At 43.6% G+C, this 19581-nt stretch overlaps 1 protein-coding gene across 1 annotated transcript in view; it reads left to right on the forward strand.

Moving 5' to 3' along the window:
• The first annotated feature begins 3421 nt into the window (after window positions 1–3421).
• Mb21d2 (Mab-21 domain containing 2) overlaps window positions 3422–19581 on the forward strand; it is a 117572-nt gene continuing 101412 nt past the window's right edge. The window contains exon 1 of the mRNA XM_046458115.2: window positions 3422–4063. Coding sequence (XP_046314071.1) covers window positions 3853–4063 — 211 coding nt within the window. The 5' untranslated portion in view covers window positions 3422–3852. The remainder of the gene's footprint in view (window positions 4064–19581) is intronic.

Below are 19581 nucleotides of genomic sequence, written 5' to 3' on the forward strand. Positions count from 1 at the left end.
TCTGTAATGTTTGCCTCTCCTTTTCCTGCCCACATTCTCAAATCATAAGAAACTTCCATTTGTTCGTCTTTTATTGAAAATCCAGCTGCCTGAGAAGGCCAGATCTTGTAGACTGGGCTGCTATTTAAGTCTCTGTCAGGCCACAGAAACTTTGCTTAAAATCATATTTTGTTAATCCATCATGTGGATGTGGAGCTTGCTATTTTTAATATATGCTCTGCGCAGCCTAGTTATTCATGGCTAAGAGTTTGCCACGAACTTCAGAGCCGAATGTAAAAGCAAACAGCTCCAGAAAAACAAGATGGAGACTTCTTTCACACACTAATAAAATCTGGGAATGGAGGAGAGGGGCCAGTTTCTCCTCCTGGTGTGAAACACAGGGAGTTCCTCTGGAATGTTGATCTCATAGGAGCAAAAGAAGAAAGAGCCTACAGTAGTGTTTATTTAGATGGTAGGCTCTTTTTTTTTAGTTATTGGGCAAAACTCTAGAAATGTGCCTTTTGTTACAAGGTTCAGATATTCTCCTGAACATCTTCTAATTGCTGTTTTCTCTCTTTCTCTTCAACTTCCTTTTTATCTCCTTTCCTTCTCTAATATCATGTAATATGCACAGGTTAAAATAAAAAGGCATGAAAATTGAAGCATTTTAATTAGACTCAAGAAGAAATACCTACATTTCTACTAAATTGAGTCCTAATGGAAAGCCACTAGATATGTACTTGTAGCCAAACTCACCTGAATATTTTCTATACTTTGAGCCATGTAATTAATTTATTCATTCAGACATGTTCATTAAAGTCATAAGATGGATTAGAAATTGCATTAAATGCAGTGTTTACAAAGGTGATGAGACACAGTACTTGCTCTTGAGGAGTTCAGAGTCTACTAGGGCCTAGAGATTAAAAAGAAGCCAAGTGTGGTGTCACACATCTGAAATCCCAGCTACTTGGGAGGCTGAGGCAGGAGGATTGAATGTTTTAGATCAGCATGGGAAATTTAGCAAAATCCTCTCTCAAAATAGAAAAGGACAAAAGGACTGAGGATGTGGCTCAGTTATATAGAGCATTCCTAGCATGTGTGAGGCCCTGAGTTCAACCACCAGCACTGTGGGGCAGAATGGGAGGAATCCCTCAAGAGATATATCAGGAAATAAGGTCCTGATTGTCTTTCCAAATTTTCAAGTAATGTTTATACCATCTGATCACAGTTCTATAAAAGCCTATGAGAGGTATTTACCATTCAGCTACATTCTCTAAATAAATAGGCTCATTGAGGGTCAATGATTCATAGAATTCTGATCTGGCTAATGGAAAGTAGAACAGACAATGAAGAACAGAAAGACCATTCATTGACTCAGTCACTCAAAACTGCCAAGGCCCAGAGCTAAGGCACAATCAGAGTAATTTCTGCTACATACCTGTTTTCTCTCTATGACTATAAATATCACAAAAAAGGGCAGAAACAAGGGAGGGATGATACCTCCTCTCCATATTTTTGGAAATTAACAAAGTGCCTTGACTATTTTTTTTTTGTCTAAAGTATTTCTAGTGAGAGTACATAAGTTGGAAGTAAGCTAGAAAACCACTCTGATCCATTGGATAACTGTGCCTCTCTCTGCCAGCTGTCTCACAGATGCCCACCACAGGAAGTAGACCAGTATGTGCAGGAGTTTCAACCACTTGTGTAGCATACACTGCTGCCAAGGAATGATAACATCCTCTCGTGATAAGTCAGTTCCTCATGGCAAGGCTGCAAATGTCAGAGACTTGGAGTACCTTCCTCATCAGTCCATCATCAATTATTTAGGTGCATATATCCTCCTTCTTTCAGAGTAAGTGGGTGAGAAAGCTTATTTTAAAGAGAAGGAAATCAAAAGTAAACTACCAGGTTATACCAAAGTTCTTCACTTTTTACTTGATTCAGTAAACATAGAGGAACTTTGTGCAGGGCTAAATGCCACAGGGAATATAAAGATAAGCAAGATTTTGCCTTCATTTTCAAAGATGTCATGGTCTGAAACTTGCATTAAGAATGAGACAGCAATGCCAAAATTCATCATTGTCATATGAAAGCTTCTGTAAGGGTGCAATGAAAGTTCCAAGGAAGGAAAGATTGCTATGTGGCTTGGGCACTTGTGGGGAAGGGGCTGGCGTGTAGAAACTTTCAGAAAAAAGGCAGGTATGGAATTGACTGTAGTATGAAGTTGGAAAGGGAGTAAAGAGAAATTCCACGGGAATGTTGGTGACCAGATCTGTGTTTTGTAAAGATCACAGTGGCAACAATGTACAGAACAGATTGTGGAAAAGGGAATTAAGTTTATAATAATAGTGGAAGTTGACAGAGCTAATCTCTATTAAGCACTTATTATGCCATTCCTTATTCTAAGTGCTTGATCGATTTTTTTTTCTCATATAATTCTTAAAACAACCTGTGATACAGGACTTATTATTATTTTCATTTTACAAGGGATGTTGTGGCAGAATCTGAACTTTCTTCCAAATCTAACAAAACAATCTGAATTCTTGATTATAAGAACCCAGGTAAGACCTGATCCAAACCAGAGGCTGTGATATAGAGATGTGTTTTGGAGAATTAAGGAAGATACCCTTTGTTTCTAAGAGCCAAAGGCCTCCTCAGTGTTTGAAAATCACCTTTCAGATCCCATCTGTCTGATGACTATGACTCAGACTGAACCTGCCTTGTCATGAAAGCCTTACTCCATTTAGGAAACCACGTCCTTTGGTTTATTACTGTCCACCCAGGTTCTGGCATTCTAAAAAAAATAGAATGCTCCAATTCTACGTGTTAAACAAGAGAATGTTCTCCTCTCCATCCCATAGTCATTGGAACCTGGGGCAATTTATTCTATTTCCCCTCCCCCACACTCACCCTCCAGTTTGCTTATCTTTATGTTAGAGCAAGTTGGACCTCATTAACTCATTATATGTTAAACTGAATAAGTTGTTATCCTGAAAAACTAATTACCTAAGGCAAAGGTAGGCATACTTTCGCGGTTAATAAAAGCATCCTTACCGGGTGGCATTGACACCCCTTTTTTGGATACGCTTAGCCCTATAATTCTTGGTAATCTATGTTAAAAAAAAAAAAAGAAAGAAAAAGATGGATTTCATATTCCTTCAGGCAGTTTCCTTCACCATCAAAAGGTACTGGAGTTCTTGGGATAGAGATGGAAACGCGGCCGTAGAGACGTCCTCGCCCGGGACACCGCCCTTAAGATGAGCTGAGGAAGACTCCTTTCTCCTTGAATGCGCTTGGCAAGCCCTGCCCCCAAAGGGGGGTGGTGGTGGAGAAAGAATACGTCCGCACCTCGCGCATCTGCCGGAGTACAGATTGGCAAGTGATACAGGCGCGCAGACCTCTGTCATTTATTTATTTCTCTTTCCACCGGGTGCGCTGTCCCTTTAAATGGGGACGCTGGTGCTGGCTCCGTAACACCGGAGCCCGGCAGCTTGTTGATTTCAGAGCTGGTGAATTTCACATTGTTTCCACTTCACTTTCCTTGCCCGGGGGGGAGGCTCCGGCTGGCGCTACGACCGCTGTCGCCGCTGCCACCGAGAGCTAAGGGAGGACAGGGACCCGCAGCATCGGGGAGGGCTCGGGACCGAAGGAAAAGGTGTCGGGGCCACACACGCACCCTCGCTGCAGTCCAGCTCCTCCCGAAGCCCGGACGCCGGGAGCGCACCAAGCGGGGGACCGCCCGCCTAGACGCCAGCCCGCCCACGGGCCGGGGCCGAGCCCGGGAGCCGGCGAGTGGAGGAGGCCCCGGGGGCGGGGTGGGGGGCGGGGGTGGGTGCCGCCGCCGCCGCGGAGCTGCTGCTCGGCGCGTTTTGCATGAAGATGGCGGCTCCCACCGCCAGCAAGGCAGCCTCCCTGGGCTGTAACAACAAGCCTGCGTTCCCGGAGCTGGATTTCAGGTCGGGAGCTCGGGTGGAGGAATTGAACAAACTCATCCAAGAATTTACGAAGCACGACCAGCGGGAATACGACGACCAGAGAGCGCTGGAGATTCACACAGCCAAGGATTTCATCTTTTCCATGCTGGGTAAGGAGGAAAAAGGGGGAGGTGTGTGAGTGTGTGATGGGAATCGGAGTGGAGTACCCACTCCTCCTCGAGCGCTTGCCTTCTCGGTTTCTTTTGCAGAGCCGGGTGCCTGGGGGGTCACCCATCTGTTCCTCCTCTTCCCTGTTTTTCTCCGCTGCAAGCCAAACTGGCTCCCCTCCCCTCCTGACTACACTTTACGCCGGGCGCCCCTTTTCTCTCCACCGCCCCCGTTCGCTGGCTCTTTTGTTAATTTCCCAGTCGCCGGGGGCTGGCAGGCAGGTGAGGCGGTCAAACGCCCCACTGATGGGGGGAAGCCTTTCTGCGCCGCGCGGTCCAGGTGCGATCGGAGGCTCCTTTCAGTTGGGGGGGTCTGGCTCCCGGAGGCGCCGGTCTTGGGTCCTCTCCTAAGCTTGGGGCGCGGAAGACAGCTTGGGGCTTTGGCTCGGAGCCCGAGCGACAAGTTGCTTCTCTCGTCTTGCGGCGCGGCGCTGTCACGCCGAGCCCCCGGTGGCCAAACTTGTTGGGTATTCCCGAGTAACCCGCCCAAGTAGTCTGGGCGCCCAGAGTTCCTGCAAGTTTGATTTGCAAATCGACTTCCCTTAGAAGCGTTCGGAAGCATTTCCGGTGCTTCTCCAGGGTGGTTGCTGGGCTCGGAATCCCTAATTCTCAGCTCGAATTTAACCAGGCGCAGAGCTCTGACCGCAGAGGAGCGTGGCCCCCTCCTCTTTGTTTTTGTCCTAGCGCTGGCCAAGAGACATGCCCAGTTTCCAATCGGGAGAAGCCGGGCGGGTAGAAAATATGCCCCTCACCTACTGGTCCTGAAAGGTTATCGATTGCTGCAGAAGGGAAAGTAATTGAGCCGGGCCTGGGAGACCGAACACCTCCCAAAGCGTCCTGCCTTTGGGATGATTGCTACTGAGTTGAAGAATGAGTGTCCGCAGCTGGGAGCCTTGGTTGTCGCTTGCCGCTCCTACAGTGGAGTCGTGGCTGTCATGCAGTACGTGGCTCCGTCGTTGTCATTCTGCAGAACTGGGGCTCCAGCGTAGCGCTGCTCTAACGCGCGTCTCTGTGTGTGTTTTACAAATGTACCCTCAGTCAGTTCCCAGATAGTGGAAAATTTGGCAAAGATCTTTCTACCACCGAGGAAGTCGGAGCCTTTTCCTTCCTCCAGCGATGTAACTTGGATTCTAGCCGGCCGCTGTTGCTGCTTCTATTCCGGGATGTCTTATTCCCTCTAGGTTTCCTTCCTCCCCACAGCCCAAGTGGGGGATAATACAAGTTGAACGTGGTCCACTGGTAGTACTAACGATTTGGGAAGTTGGATAGAACATACTAAAACTCGAGGCTAGTTTTTACCTTTTTCCATATACCCCCAAGCATATTCTAGATTGTGTATGGGGTTGGAAGGATCTTTACTGGAACTTTCAACTATTTAGCTGAATTACTATATATTTTTTTAAAACCCATGACCTGGTGGGAGTGAGCTTTCAAAGCAAAGCTTAAAAGGCTTACAAAGCTTCTGCATCTGAAAACCAACATGGTGATTGTCAGGAAGGTGGGGACACACAGAAAGCTCAGGGCAGTTATTTAAGTTGCTTAATCATGGCCTTTCTCTTTGGCATAAGTAACACTAACTGCTGTTGTGTTATTACAGCCCCCACATCAGTTTTCCTGTCTTTTCCTTCTTATGGGAAAGGTAGTGGGTGGGTCAGAAAAGTCAAGGATGGAGAAATGATGGGGAGGGATAAATTAAATCCTAACTCTTTAGGAACTTATGTTAACCTTATGTTTGATACACCAAATTAGCAAAGCTTTTGTCCAAAATAAAGGTTGAATTATTCTAGGATGCCTAATTTATGCATGTGTTTAATGTCATGGGTGGCATTGTATTGACAGGTAAACTAGATTTGCCTCTCCTCCTTTTTTACTCAGTTGACCTTGCAAGAGAAGTCTTTCTTCCCCCTGGCAATTTGATGTTTCCACTCTCGAGAGAGAAAATTCAGGAGTGTCATTTAAGCCCTTCGCCCCTCTGGACACTAGAAGGCAGATGGCGAAATGAGCTTGCCCATGTGTGTTGCTGCATTCATTTTCAGAGTTCCTTGCTTTCCTTAATGAGGTGCTGGCTGCTCTAGACAAGTGAAGGTTCAGGCGACAGCAAGGGTCCCTGTGTGGATTTACTTTTTCTAAAGCAGATTTTCGCTTGGCTTAAGAAATAAAATATCTTTTTGTACACTTTGTTTTACTTGCTACAGCCTTGGGTCCTTCATGAATATGTAAGTGAGGTGTCTTTAATGACCCCCAGCTTGTTAAGGTGTCACTCGGGTGGCATCAGGCTCTCATTTCTGGGAGTTGTTGGGAGCCATGTAGTTTTCTTGGCTTTGTTCTGCCTCTGTCTGAGCTGCACCTGAGGATTGTCAGCAGCTTAAGGATATTATCCCTTCACACAGGATAAAATGACCAAAGAATTTGGTACAAGCCTCTTTAAGGGAGCTGTGGATAATACTGCCTCTGGTTTCAGGCAGGTATGGTGGCCAGGCCAGCTACTGTCTGTATGAGATTGTTAGACTGGGTGGAAGCCCTTCCAGCTTCTTAGATTCTTTATGTGTCGTCTAGTTTGGAGGCAGTTTTACAAAGAAGAGCCAAGGGGTGGAACACAGCTCATAATCAGTGACCTGTCAGCACCAAGACATTCCAATGTACTGTCAAAGCAGGGATCTGCATAGGCTGTGGGATTGATGGGAGCCCACTGGTGGTCACTGTGTCTCTGTGATCTGGCCTGATGTTTTCTTGTTTGTGCAGATTCAGATTCCTCTGGAGGCAGGTGTTAGCTGAAATCACCCAGACCTACTCCTTATTTCTTTACACCTTGGTCTTTTAGGAGAATGATTGCTGTTATTATCTAGTTAATGTTTGAGAGCCCAGATTGTGTGAGAGGCTGGCAGTGCATAATAAACACCATTTATCAAAATTCAGGGAAATTGCCAGAGTTCATTAATGTTTTAATAATATTTGGTATTTGCATAATGTCTTTGCCGGCTCTTTTGTTATCTTCATTCCCTGGCGAGGTTGGATGGCGACTGGTTGTTTCTATTGAACATTTGTGGAAGAGAGGGCATATGAAAGCCAGAGAAGACAGGAAGGAGACAAGCAGTCACTAAATCTGCAAACTAAGTGGTAGGTACCACACGTAGTTATTAGAGTAGCTGTGTCATTGCTGATTACCTCCTCATGCTAAGAACATGACATAACCTTTTGAATATTGCTTTCCCATTACACAGATGAAGGTATTGAAGGTTACTGAGGTTAGGAAACATATAAGAGTACATGGTTCATAAATGGTAGAGATTTATGATGAGTGATGTTCTTCTACTTGAGGCTGTTTGGACACATGAGCCAGGAGCAGTGGCCCATGCCCGTTTGTTATCCAAGTGACTCAAGAGGCTGAGGCAGGAGGATTGTAGGTTTGAGGCCAGCTTCAGAAGCTTAGCAAGGGCTTTAGCAACTTAGCAAAAACCCTGTCTCAAATTAAAAACATAAAAAGGACTAGGGATGTAGCTCAGTGGTAAAGTGCTTGGACAAAAAAAAAAAAAAAAAAAAAAGGAATAGTTACGTGAAATCCAAAAAAGGAGCTTTATTTTATTTTATTTATTTATTTTGTCATGTTGGAGATTGAATAGGTCTTTTTCTCTATCAAGCTGGTTTCAGCTAAAAGTATTAGATTAGCATAATGCAAGCAGCATCTGAAGTGATTTCAGGAGCAGTCTGAGTTCAAGTTTTTTTTCCATAAAAAGATCACCTATTTGAATTTTTGATTGAGAAAATCATGATCATTATAATAAAATGTTAAAATCTGCAGTTCCTGTCTCAGTCTGCCTCTGGCTAAATGTGTGGTCTTAGTTTTTATGTTTTTGGTACTGGTGATTGAACTCAGTGGAACTTTACCAACCTAGTCCTTTATTTTTATTTTGAGACAGGGACTTGCTAAGTTGCTCAGGCTGGCCTCAAACTTGGAATCCTCCTGCCTCAGCCTCGTGAGTTGCTGAGATTACAGTAGTGTGCTACCACTTCCGGCTTGGTCTTAGTTTTTTGATTTATTACACATGGCTAATAGTAGTGCATCATTTTAGAATTTTGTCTGAAAGTGAAATCACTTTGCTAACTGAAAAGGAATGTTTACATGATCTTAGAATTTATTTAAAGAAATGTGCTTTATTAGAAAACATTGTGAACTTCAGTTAGAATTATTTCTGCAGCTTGACACCCCAAAGAACTATGGAATACCATTAGCGGCAGCCTAGGAGGATATTGGCTGTGGCTGTAGAGGACGTGATGAATTCCAACAGCATCACCATTAGTTAAGTTCATGCTATGGGCTGACCACAGTGCTAGCTACTTTGCATAAATCCATTAGCTCCTGTAATCTTCTGACAATTTTAAGGATAAGTATCATCCTACCTATTTTGAAGATGAAGTAGGTGTCCTTTGAATGGCAAAACACTGAAAGAAGTCAAGTATTTACACCAATCATACAGAGCTCGGATTTAGATCCAGGCATTTCCCCCTCAAATGCTCATGTTTCTTTCACTGTATTAGCAATCAGCTTCTATTACTCTTGGGTCAGACAACCCAAAGGCCCCACTTCCCAGGGAATACTCCACCCAGTAGTAGCCCACATAGCTAGTTGGAACAGGGAGAGTCCCATTCCGGCTCACTATTTCTGTCAGTCCCTCTTTCTGCTCCTCTTTCTTTCATGCACTCAACAAATACTTAATGTAATATTGTTTGCCAAGCAGTATATAGGACTCCTGGGATAGTGACCCAGAATGTTGGGATGTTCCCCAGGTCTTAGGAGACCCCTGTCCTTCTCCATTGTATCCTAACTCTAAGAGACTAGTTTGCTGGCTACTAAAAAAATGAATGCCCATTGGCCACTTCAAAGCTCTAAACCTTTCTAGTGCTTGGGAGAGCTCTTGGATCTACCACATTTTTAGGCAGATGTTTAGAAACATCTGGAGATCCAGAGTAGGCTGTTTTGAAGGCCTGACTTTGTTATTTGAGTGCTACTTTTCTATTATTGAATCCGCCAGCAATATTTATTGTGAAATTGTTGCTTTGTGGTCTTCAACTGCTTGGTAAGTTCCTTAGAGTTGTGTTCACTAATGTGCTGTATCAGTATCAATTACAAAATAATCTCTGAAGTTTGTTCTTCCTCTGAAAACATCATGTATCCAGGGCAGGGAGTTCCTCTCAACATTTATTTTTATGCTGATTTGAATTGGTTCCAATTCTCCCTCTATGGTTCTGGACAGCTGCTTCCTTCACCCTTTACAGAAGAGCCCTGGAACTGCTGTCTTCTCAGGAAGACTCCCATTGTGCCACCTATTGGGTGATGAGGCTGAGGCTGGTTTTTTTTTTTTTTTTTGGTATTCAGAGACTAGATTCCCTCTTGTCAAACAGAGAACTTGTCAATGAGTGTTAGCACTTTACATTCTCCCAGGGAGCTTTTTAACAATTCAGAATCCATGGTCCCATTTCAGATCTATTGATTCAGAATCCCTAGAGATCCCCGAACTGGTTGCTCAGCACTTCAACCTACTGTCCTGTTAGGCCTAAGGCTGTGCATTCTCTGTCCCTTAGAGCTGCTCCTGAGTGCAGTGAGCATGGTCTTGGTTGACTTTTAAGGCTAGATCCAGGATGCCGACCTCAGTGAGCAGTTATGTCTGCTGAATCTGGAGAGGTAATACTGGAGTCCTTCTACCTGGGACAGGGGCACTGAGGTTTAGTGGTTAAGAGTGTTTACCCTCAGGGGCTGTAATAGGATTTTTTACAACATTATATTCTATAATCGCCACCATAATCCTTTGAAGTAAACAACTGTGAGGAACCCTAGGATTGGAAAATTTTGGGAATTTGCCCAAGTTTAGAAACAAGTAGGTGGCATAGTTGGAACCTAATCAAGGTCAGACTGATGAAAAGCCCTTTCTTTCAACAAGGACTATACCTTCTGCTCATAAGGGTCAGGAGACCTAGATTTTGGCTGTGATTTCTCTGGTTACTTACTGTGTGATTTTGGAGAAGTCATAGCCTCAGTTTCTGAATATGTATGAAAGTATAAGTTGGGGTTAATAATTATACCTAGTGCATGTATTTGGGTGCATCCAATTCTGAATCTGAAATCTTTTGTGCAGTGCAAAAGAAGGCAATTTCTGTGTTCTGGTACCAGTTCTGTTTTTCACTGTGTGGCTTGAGTGTTGCCCTGAGTAAGTTTCCTAACCTCTGTTGGGCTTCTTTTGCCTACTTTCCCATGATTGGAAATGCAAAGAAAAAAGTCAAAGCATTCCCACATTCTAATTACTATTAATATTTGGGTGGAGGGTACCTGGGATTGAACTCAGGGGCACTCAACCACTGAGCAACATCTCCAGCCCTATTTTGTATTTTATTTAGAGACAGGGTCTCACTGAGTTGCTTAGTGCCTGACTTGCTGAGGCTGGCTTTGAACTTGTTATCCTCCTGCCTCAGCGTCCCAAGCTGCTGGGATTAAAGGTGTGCACTACCACTCCTGGCTCATTATTAATACTTTATTTATTTTTTAGTTGTAGTTGGACATAATACCTTTATTTATTTATTTTTATGTGGTGCTGAGGATTAAACCCAGGGCCTCACATGTGCCAGGTGAGCACTTTACCTCTGAGCCACAACCCCAGCCCTCACTATTAATATTTTGATGTGCATATAGTTACATAGCAGGGATCATATGGGACATGTGCTTTTCTTATAAATTAATCTACCACTTTTTAAAAGAGGAGCTATAACTTGAAACCTGGGGAAAAATGTTCTCCTTACTTCTTTCATTCATTTCCTTTTTTTAATCCCTAAAGACAATTCCATTCTGGAATGTACCCTGTGATTAAGTAATTGGGGGTGTTGGACTTTACATTGATGACCTTTGACCTTCCTTTCAGGGCCACCTCCCATCTCTTTTTGCATGCTCTGCGTGGCCACATAACACGCCCTGTATTTCTTGCTTTTTTTTTTCCCCCTTAGGCTGTTTCCATTAGTTTCCTAACTTGGATTCATGAAAACAGTTAAAATAGTGTCTGTGAACTTGAATCAGAACAAAAAAAGACATTTTTATTTTTATTAACCTCTCACTGAAATAAATTATTTCCTTCCATCATTAGTAGGTTAAAAAAACATTGTGTCGGTGGTGCCCGTGTTTGTGTTGCCCATAGAAATCACAGGCATTTTCATTTCACATTACAGTTATTGCAGATATTTCAAAAACTCATTTATTGCTGTTTCAAAATGATGGCAGATATTAAACTAACTAGATTTTATTATTTAATGCATTAATAAAAATCACATATGATACTCTATCATAAATACAATTTTAAAACATGCTGTGCATTTTAATACTGATTTTTTTTTGAAATATCATGCAATGTGATCACCTTCATTTAAATATACTATTCTTTGCAGGGGTTCATAAACTAGACCAGCCTGTCAAAAGAATCCAAGCTGCAGAAACAGTTAAGGGTCCTAGTTCTCACAGATGGCCTTGGGTATCTTGTCTATGGGTTTTTTGTTTTGTTTTGTCTCCTCCAGCTCAAAAGCCCTTGACTCTTATTGGCCTTCCTATCTCTCCAAGGTGGGGGCGGGGAATTCCTTTCCTGTGTGGTTTTCTGATATCTTGTCCCCTTTTCTGACCCTTAGTACATTCTTTCCCATGCTGTAGATTCAAGGATCCTGGGCTTATTTATGTTTGCAGCCGCCAGTGGGCTGTTGAACCCAGTAGGTACTAAGTGTGAGGTGACAAGAGTTTCTTTATAGAGACCTTGTGAAGCTTCTTACTTGAGGTGCTTTTTAAGAAATGAGCAGTTTCTGACATTGTCCCTGTGATTTTCCTCTTATATTAAACCAGGCTCTTAGAATCTTCTCTGGAGTCCAAAAAATCTTGATGTTATCTCCTTATGGGGTACAGGACTATAGAGGATTGTTTTCTACATTTTATATTTCTGTATTCCTTTTAAGACTCACCCTACCTAGGTCAATATTAGATATGTCCAAAGTGAATGCTGGTTTGCCAAGAGCAAGTGGACCTCTGCCTGCCTACTCTTGGGCTTTACAGAATGCAAAGCAGAAACTAGTTGTCTTTCCCTGTAAGGTGTTCCATAGACTTATCAGTCATCCTCCAAATGATTAGATGCTTTCTTTGGGATCCTAATTGTAGCAATTTTGTTTGTTTGTTTGTTTGTTTGTTTGGTTTTTGGTGCAGGGGATTGAACCCAGGGGTGCTTTGTCACTGAGATATATCCCCAACCTTTTTTTACTTTTGAGCTGGGGTCTCCTTAAGTTGCTGAGGGCCTCACTAATTTGCTGAGGCTGTTCTTGAACTTATGATCCTCCTACTTCAGCCTTCCAAGTCATTGGGACAGGTGTTCACCACTGTTCCTGGCTCCAATTGTAGCAATTCTTTATTATAATAAATGACTGTTATTTGCCATCAATAATAGCAGTTTGTTTTTATCACAGTAAGCAATGTTTTATAGATTATAATCTCTATTACATCTAGTGTAGTATCCTCAGGATAGGCCTTAAAGAAGGGTGTGTAGGAACTTTTAGCTCCTATTTACAGATGTGGGTACTGAGACTTGGAGGTGGTGATATGACTTAGTTCAAGGTTTCAGAATAAGCTGAGAGAACAAGAGACAATCCTGCTATCGAGTGCTTCTGCTATAGTACATTGCCTGCAAAGAGCTTCTATAGGGGCTGTTCTATCCTCAGACATCTTTCACAGGTTGCTGGAAGAAGCCCAGGATGATTATTTTCTCAGGCAGGGCAAGTAGGCTTCATTCACCTCTGGGCTTTTCTGCCCTCCTCCTGAGCCTAAGCTGTGCAGTGAGAGTGGAGTGGGTAAGCACAAGTTCTAGAGCATCTAGAGATGCATTCTCCAGGTCTGGTTTGTAGGCCTTGCCCAACTGGTTCTCAGTGTCTCTGATGGTGTTTACAATGAGCCTGGATAAGTGCTTGCCAGCTGAGTGATCTCTTTAAGGACAGTTCATAATTATGCCATTCTGTGAGGCCCTGTCTCCAGGAAACAGCTATCTGTTTTTCATCCACTTAAGTGCCTTTTCATGAATTCCCTCTGCACAAGAAAAAGATAACTAGGGACAGTGCTGCTATGAATATAGTGGGCATGGGGAGCTGTTATTCAATTTGTTTCTTTATTTTTTTATATTTTTTTCCTCCAAACAGGAAGACTTGATTACTATTTATAATTTGAGTCAAGTCACAAGTGGGAATTGGTATACATCTTGTTTAGGTTTTTGTTTCTTCCACCTTAGTTTTTGAATGTCTACAGTGCGGATCACAGTGGTATTAAGCATTCACTTATTAATTCATAAATTCGTTCAGCATATGTTGGTGTGCCAACAGTGTGCTAGTGTAATTACTATGTAAGTACAGAGAGTGGTGAATAAGAGAAGAAAAATCCCTGCCTCCATAGGCTTCTGTTCTCTGGAGGATTTAACAAGATTAAACATGCAAATAAACAGGGATGTGTCTTGTAAGAAAAACAAGAAGCACAGAATATTTTGATGGGGACTAACTGAGTAGGATGGAGTGAAAAGTGATAGACTAGATTTCCTTGAAACACAGACGTTTTGTATGAAAGGAGAAGGAGTCAACCTTCTGAAGAACCCATGGAAGCTTACTCCAGGTAGAACTGCAGTTGTAAAGGCCCTGAGGTGGAGGTGTTGGGGAACTTAGCAGTTTTCAAGGCTGCTTGCTTTATAGCCTGTCTCTGTGGCTTCTACTGGGAGGAAGGATGATAGGATTAGGCCTGGACTGAGGAATGAGGTGAGCTTCCTGAGGGTGCACCTTTTCCAGGTGGTTGCTTCCCAGGTGGGCCCACCTCTGCCTGGGCTCTTGTCACTGGCCTTCAGGGATAGGGGTGGAGGTGAGAGTAAGAAAGAAAGGTTGGATTACAGGTGCATAAAAGGCCCTTTGTGGCCCTGTGATTCTCTGATTTCACCTCTGATTGCTCTAGGCTAGAAACAGTAAGTCCTACATTTGATGATTTATGGGGCAAGCTGAAGCTTTCCTGCAGGACAGTAAGCCTTTGTTTTGTGTCTAGTCCTCTACAGTATACAAAATGCATTCATATGCAGAATATCATTTGACATATCTTGTAATACCCTATGAAGTAAGTATTAGGGTATCTTTTTTCACAACAGAAGAAAAGATCAAGAGAAGTCTAGTAGCTCACTTTCCAAGGGGTTGAGGTGGGGTCAGTTTCAAGTCCTTTGAAGGTCACCCTTTGTATTGTACTGAATCTAAAACCTTCTCTTTTACCCTGTCCCATGGATCTTGGGGAGTGGAAGAAGGAGGGCGATTTCTGGGCAGAGAGTCCCTGGGATTGGGAGGCAGAACCAAGCCAGAGGCCTGCAGGTCTCCACGTGCCTGCTGTGCCTGAACTGGCATTCAACTTGGACGCGCTTTTTCTAGTCTGCCTCAAGATCATCCTTTTAGCAGCTGCAGCTGTTCTTAATAGCAGCTGCTTGTGCGGATTGTGTTGTGATTAATAAAGGAAACTCAACAGTTTGTTCTTTCAACTGTGCCCTTGGTGTGCGCAGCCTGCTTGTACACCGGCTGTGCTTCTGATTTGGAGCAACACAGTCCTACTGGCATATGGTGCCCAGGGGCTCATCGCCCTCTTGTGAGAAGAGGTGGGTCATCTAGATCAGAGCCAGTGTGCCAAAGGCCCTCGGGGACTGGATGTAGGGAAATGAGTGTGTTGGTGGGTGGCTCAGTGTCAGAACCCAGGGCATGGGGGGGGCGTGCCACCATGAACTGAGATCACCTTTGCCCTTGGGTCTGCCAGTGGCTGATGCGCCTCAACACCATATCCTTCCTCCACTTGGGCCTGTATCCATCCCCTGCCTGTTCAACACAGGTTGCCAGTCCCCACTTTCAGAGTTCTGATTATGTAGGTCTGGGTTGGAGCCAGAGAATTTGCATTTCTAACAGGTTTGCAGGTGATACAGCTGCTGCTGCTGCTGCTAGTCCAGGGACCACACTCTAAAAACCACCACTGAGGGTGGAATTTAGGGTGTTTGAATTTTTATGAGAAATTCTAAGCTTTTTAAGGATTGAGACTAAAATCATATTTAAAAGAAACACCGTTGGATTCAAAAACGTAGGTCACATGGAACACTGTGGCTGTGTTTGTCCCCTCTTGTCTGAGTACTTCAGGGGGATCCTTGGGTTGTCCCAGGCGTGGAGGGGCAGAAGCTCTTCCAAGAACATCCAGTTAGTTTTGGGCAGAATCATAACTAGAACCCAAGTTTCTTGTGTACTTGCTGTGTGTGTGTGTGTGTGTGTGAGAGTGTGTGTCTGTCTGTCTTTCTGTCCTAGCATGCTGTCTTCTAAATATGTTTTGTTTTTTAAATAGAAAAACTAGCTGTGTAATCTTGAAAATAATGATAACCACACTAAAATGATGTTCAGTATGTTCTAGGCACATTTCTAAGTGTTTCGTATTTTACATTTATTGATTTTTTTAAGTTGTAATGAGGTGCTGGGGATCCAACCCAGGGTGGGCCTGGGTTTGATAGCACTTAGGGCTTATAAGTGCTCTACCATTGAGCTCCATTTCCAGCCCTTTAAATTTCATATTGAGACGGGTCTCACCAAGTTGCCCCGTAGCTGAGATTCTAGAATGCCCCACTGTGCCTGGCATACTTTACCAATCCTGTATCAATCCTAACAGCACTGTGAAAAGGGCAATATCTTCCTTCACTGATGAGAAGTTCGAAGCACAGAGAAATAATCTGTGGAAAGCCACAGAGCTACTAGTGGAGTGGGGTTGTGAACCTAAGACATCTAGTTTCAGGCAGAAAACATCAAATAACTCTGCATTTTTTTAAACTTCATTTTAAATAACAAGAAAACGTTTTCCATGGGAACTGGAAGTCATTGAGGGACTGCTACAATTTTAATGCTCCTAAGAAGCTTGGAAATTAGGTGCCTGATTTCCTCCCTCCTCCATTTTACAGACATGGAAACTGAGGTTGAGAAAGGAGGAGAGAGACTTGATCTTCCTGGGCCCTGACCTTACTTTGCTTCTGAGAAAGGTGTTTGCACATGAGACGGTTGACCCCATAGCATTTGCTCCCCAGGGAGGACTCTGCCTGGCTTTGACAAGGAAGGGAAGAAGGGAAGTTGTTCCAGAGGGTTATGCTTCAAGGTAGGGAACATTTTCCCCGCTACAAAGCCGCCTTGTAGTTTGAAGTTCTCTTAATTGCTGTTAGAGAAAAGATGCTAAAAAAGATAACCTCATGGGCAGGGTGTATTTTTGGTCTGTTGTGTTTGCTTTGGTCTTTTGATTGTTCCCTGTCTCTCCCTCTCTGGTGTCTTTCCTCTGAAGTGTGTCCTTTTCTTACACCTGTGCAGATTTCATGGCTTTGAGCGTTGTGATGAATATTTTGATCTTGGAACAATCTGTATCTGGAATAGGGAAGGCTGGCTGGCTGGCCCTCACTGTGCTTGAGAAGTGGCTCCACTGGCTGGTCTACCTCCTGGTGGGGGAGGGGACCAGCACTCTCTCCCCTTCTCTGAGGTCTGGACTTCTCTGAGGTCTGGGCGTTCAGAGCCTTAGGTTTAGAGTTGTAACAGGATTGAAGGAATTGCTTCAGTGACAGTCTTCCTGAGATCAAGCCACCCGACTGCACCATTTTAGTGAGAGGGAAACTTAACCCCCATAGTGGACAGTGATTTACTCAAGGTCAAAAGGTAGTGATGAGAACAATGAGATTGGGAAACTTTCCCACTGTTTGCCAGGCATGGTTCCAGGTGCTGTATAATCATTAACCCATTCAGTCCTCACTACATCCCTGCAAGGAGGGAATCGTTACTCTCCTCACTGCACAGATGAGGAAGCTCAAGTCCTGAAATCACTTGCTCAGGCTAGTAATAGGGGCTGGGTTCAACCTAGGCAGCTGGGTACCATCATTCCTTCCTTGCACCTTCCCAGAACTGACTGCCAGACCTTGCTCAATGGCATACAACATGGTGTGTGTGTGAGTGGGGGGGCATGGCAGGGAGGATGGGGAGGGCTAGTGGGCAGAGTGGAGAAGAGGGTGGCTTTGCTGTCCTAGAAGCCAGTTGTGCTGGCTCCTAGTCCAAAGTCTTTTCACTCTGTCATCTAGCTTTCCTTGGCAGCCCTTAGGACCAACATTCTTTTGATGCTTGTGGTTTTTGTTTATTGAATATTCCTTTGTATGCAATCTCATCCCATCCACAGCCTCCTCCCTTTGAAAGTAAGGAAGTGTATTCTAGCTAATTGATTGACTTAAGCTGCATGAAAGTCAACTGGGCCCTTGATATCGGGCAAATTAGGGCAGTTTTATGAAGATGCAGGATTTCCCCTCTTTCTCCTTCCCCGATCTCCCCCCCCCCCGTTTTTTATTCCAGATTTAGAAGATTTAATTAGGACATAGTTAATGTAGTCCATCATTGTGGGGATAATGGGGAACAGATTTTTCTCCCCTGGAGAAAGGCAAATGCCAAATGTATTTCTAAGAAGTTCAAAATATATAAATTGAATTGGTTTCCTGTGAACTAAGAGATCAGCCTCTTTAGTGTTGTGCCCCTTTTTAAAAAGTGACTAATAATTTGTTAAATAATCATGCCCGGTTTCCCTGCTTTGTAAGGGCTGATATTAGTATATGATCTCTAAAGCATTGAAGCGCATTGGCATTTTGCTACAGAATCCGTCCTTGGGATGAAAGAGCTTCTTGACATCCTGGTGCTTGTGATTCCGAGGACTGGAATTGGATTCTTCACAGAAGCCTCATTCCAACCTTCTTACTCATCTTTTTTTCCCCTGCAATTAAAGTTGTAATAGGAATGGACGTGTCCTCCAGTGGTGAGCCCATCTGGACGCTGTAGGAACTCACAGGACAGATGTTTATAATTTCTCATTTACCTGCTGTGATGGCATCCTGTGAGGGACTGACACTGCACTGCATGGCAGGGTGAAAGCCAGGCACTCCGGCCGTGATTGGAAAGCCTCCGTGCTCCAGCTCTACAGTGTCTCTGGCCTCAGTCCCCAGCCTCCGATGGCCTTGCCATGTCAGGTCAGTCACACTGGCCTTTCAGTTCATCACTGTCAAGAAGGCCTTCCAGAGTAGCCCAGCACAGGCCAAATCCCCCTCAGCTGGTGTTCCAGTCTTGTAGATCTCTTGGTTGCACTGGTCAGTTATGAATTTGAAATTATTTGTGGTTAAGTCTGGTGCTTTCCCGCTTCATAAAATCTCAGCAAGGGATGGCCTTTTATGGTTTGTTTGTCTTTTCTTACTTGCCATCAATATTTGCAAGGTGTTCAGCAAATACTTCTGGTCTTATTGACCATTTTTCTTTTGTTCTTGAACTTGGGCCATTGGGTGGTCACTCTTCATGATGAGGCACTGGAATGGCCATGTGTGCACTGCATGTTAGATATATTCCTTGGTGTGTTTGGGGGACTTCTCTTCCTTTCCTAGTCTCCCACCTCTCTGCAGCATTTAAAATAGGGACTTTTAGAAATTATCTAGTCTAGTCAATCCTAACCTTTTCTAAATGTGAGAATCCTTTTATGTTCAATAAAAAAAAATTGTGAGAGATTATGGGACCGGGAGCATAGCTCAGTAGTAGAGCATTTGCCTAGAAATAGTAAGATCCTGGGTTCAATCCCCAGCATCACATACAATTACACACAATTATGAGATCAGATAGTAGTGGAAATATTTTTGCTGTCAATTCACTGGGGAAAAATGTATAGTTATGGAACCCTTACACTGAATTTACTTAACTATTTCATTACTTTGAATTTTATTTTGATGACATCTGCATGTACTTGAAAAAAGCAGTATATTTATATGACAGATAATACATGGTGGGCATTTGGATTTTTAGCATCAATAACAATACCCCTGTGGTCCCACAGTCAAATCTGGATATTTGCCCCTCATTTTATATGCATTACATTTAAGACTGGCTGTCTGTTCACTTAGTTTCCCTTGTGTATGCATTTGATTTGACCAGTATGGTGTTTTTAAAAAATTTGGAGCAAACATTTAAAAGCCCCACTATTGTCATATAGCAAGGTAGTATGGGAATTTGTAATCTTCTGACTTAATCCCCAAGTGAGTGGGGTCTCCTGTTCATCTCTGCTGAGGCTTGTGAGCAGGAAGAGCCCTGGGCCAGGAATCAGGAAACCTGAGACCTTGCCTTCTTGCAATTACTGACCCACCAGCTTGGTGATCTCTCTGGGCCTCAGTGTGATCATCTTTTACCCCATTATGATCAATACCTTCTGGTTCCCAGAGAGTTGTTTGATCTACTGAGGGAAAAAAAGAGTTTGCTATAATAGAATTGTTATTATTCCCCCATCTTCTCTTTTTTGTCTCTTCTCTCTTTCTGTCATGGAGGAAATTTGTCATTCATTGTCACAGCTTCATGGTTCACTTTAGACT

This window comes from Marmota monax, unplaced genomic scaffold (assembly GCF_021218885.2).
Source record: "Marmota monax isolate L192 unplaced genomic scaffold, Marmota_monax_Labrador192_F-V1.1 WCK01_AAM20220418_F8-fsc00052, whole genome shotgun sequence".
NCBI lineage: Eukaryota > Metazoa > Chordata > Mammalia > Rodentia > Sciuridae > Marmota > Marmota monax.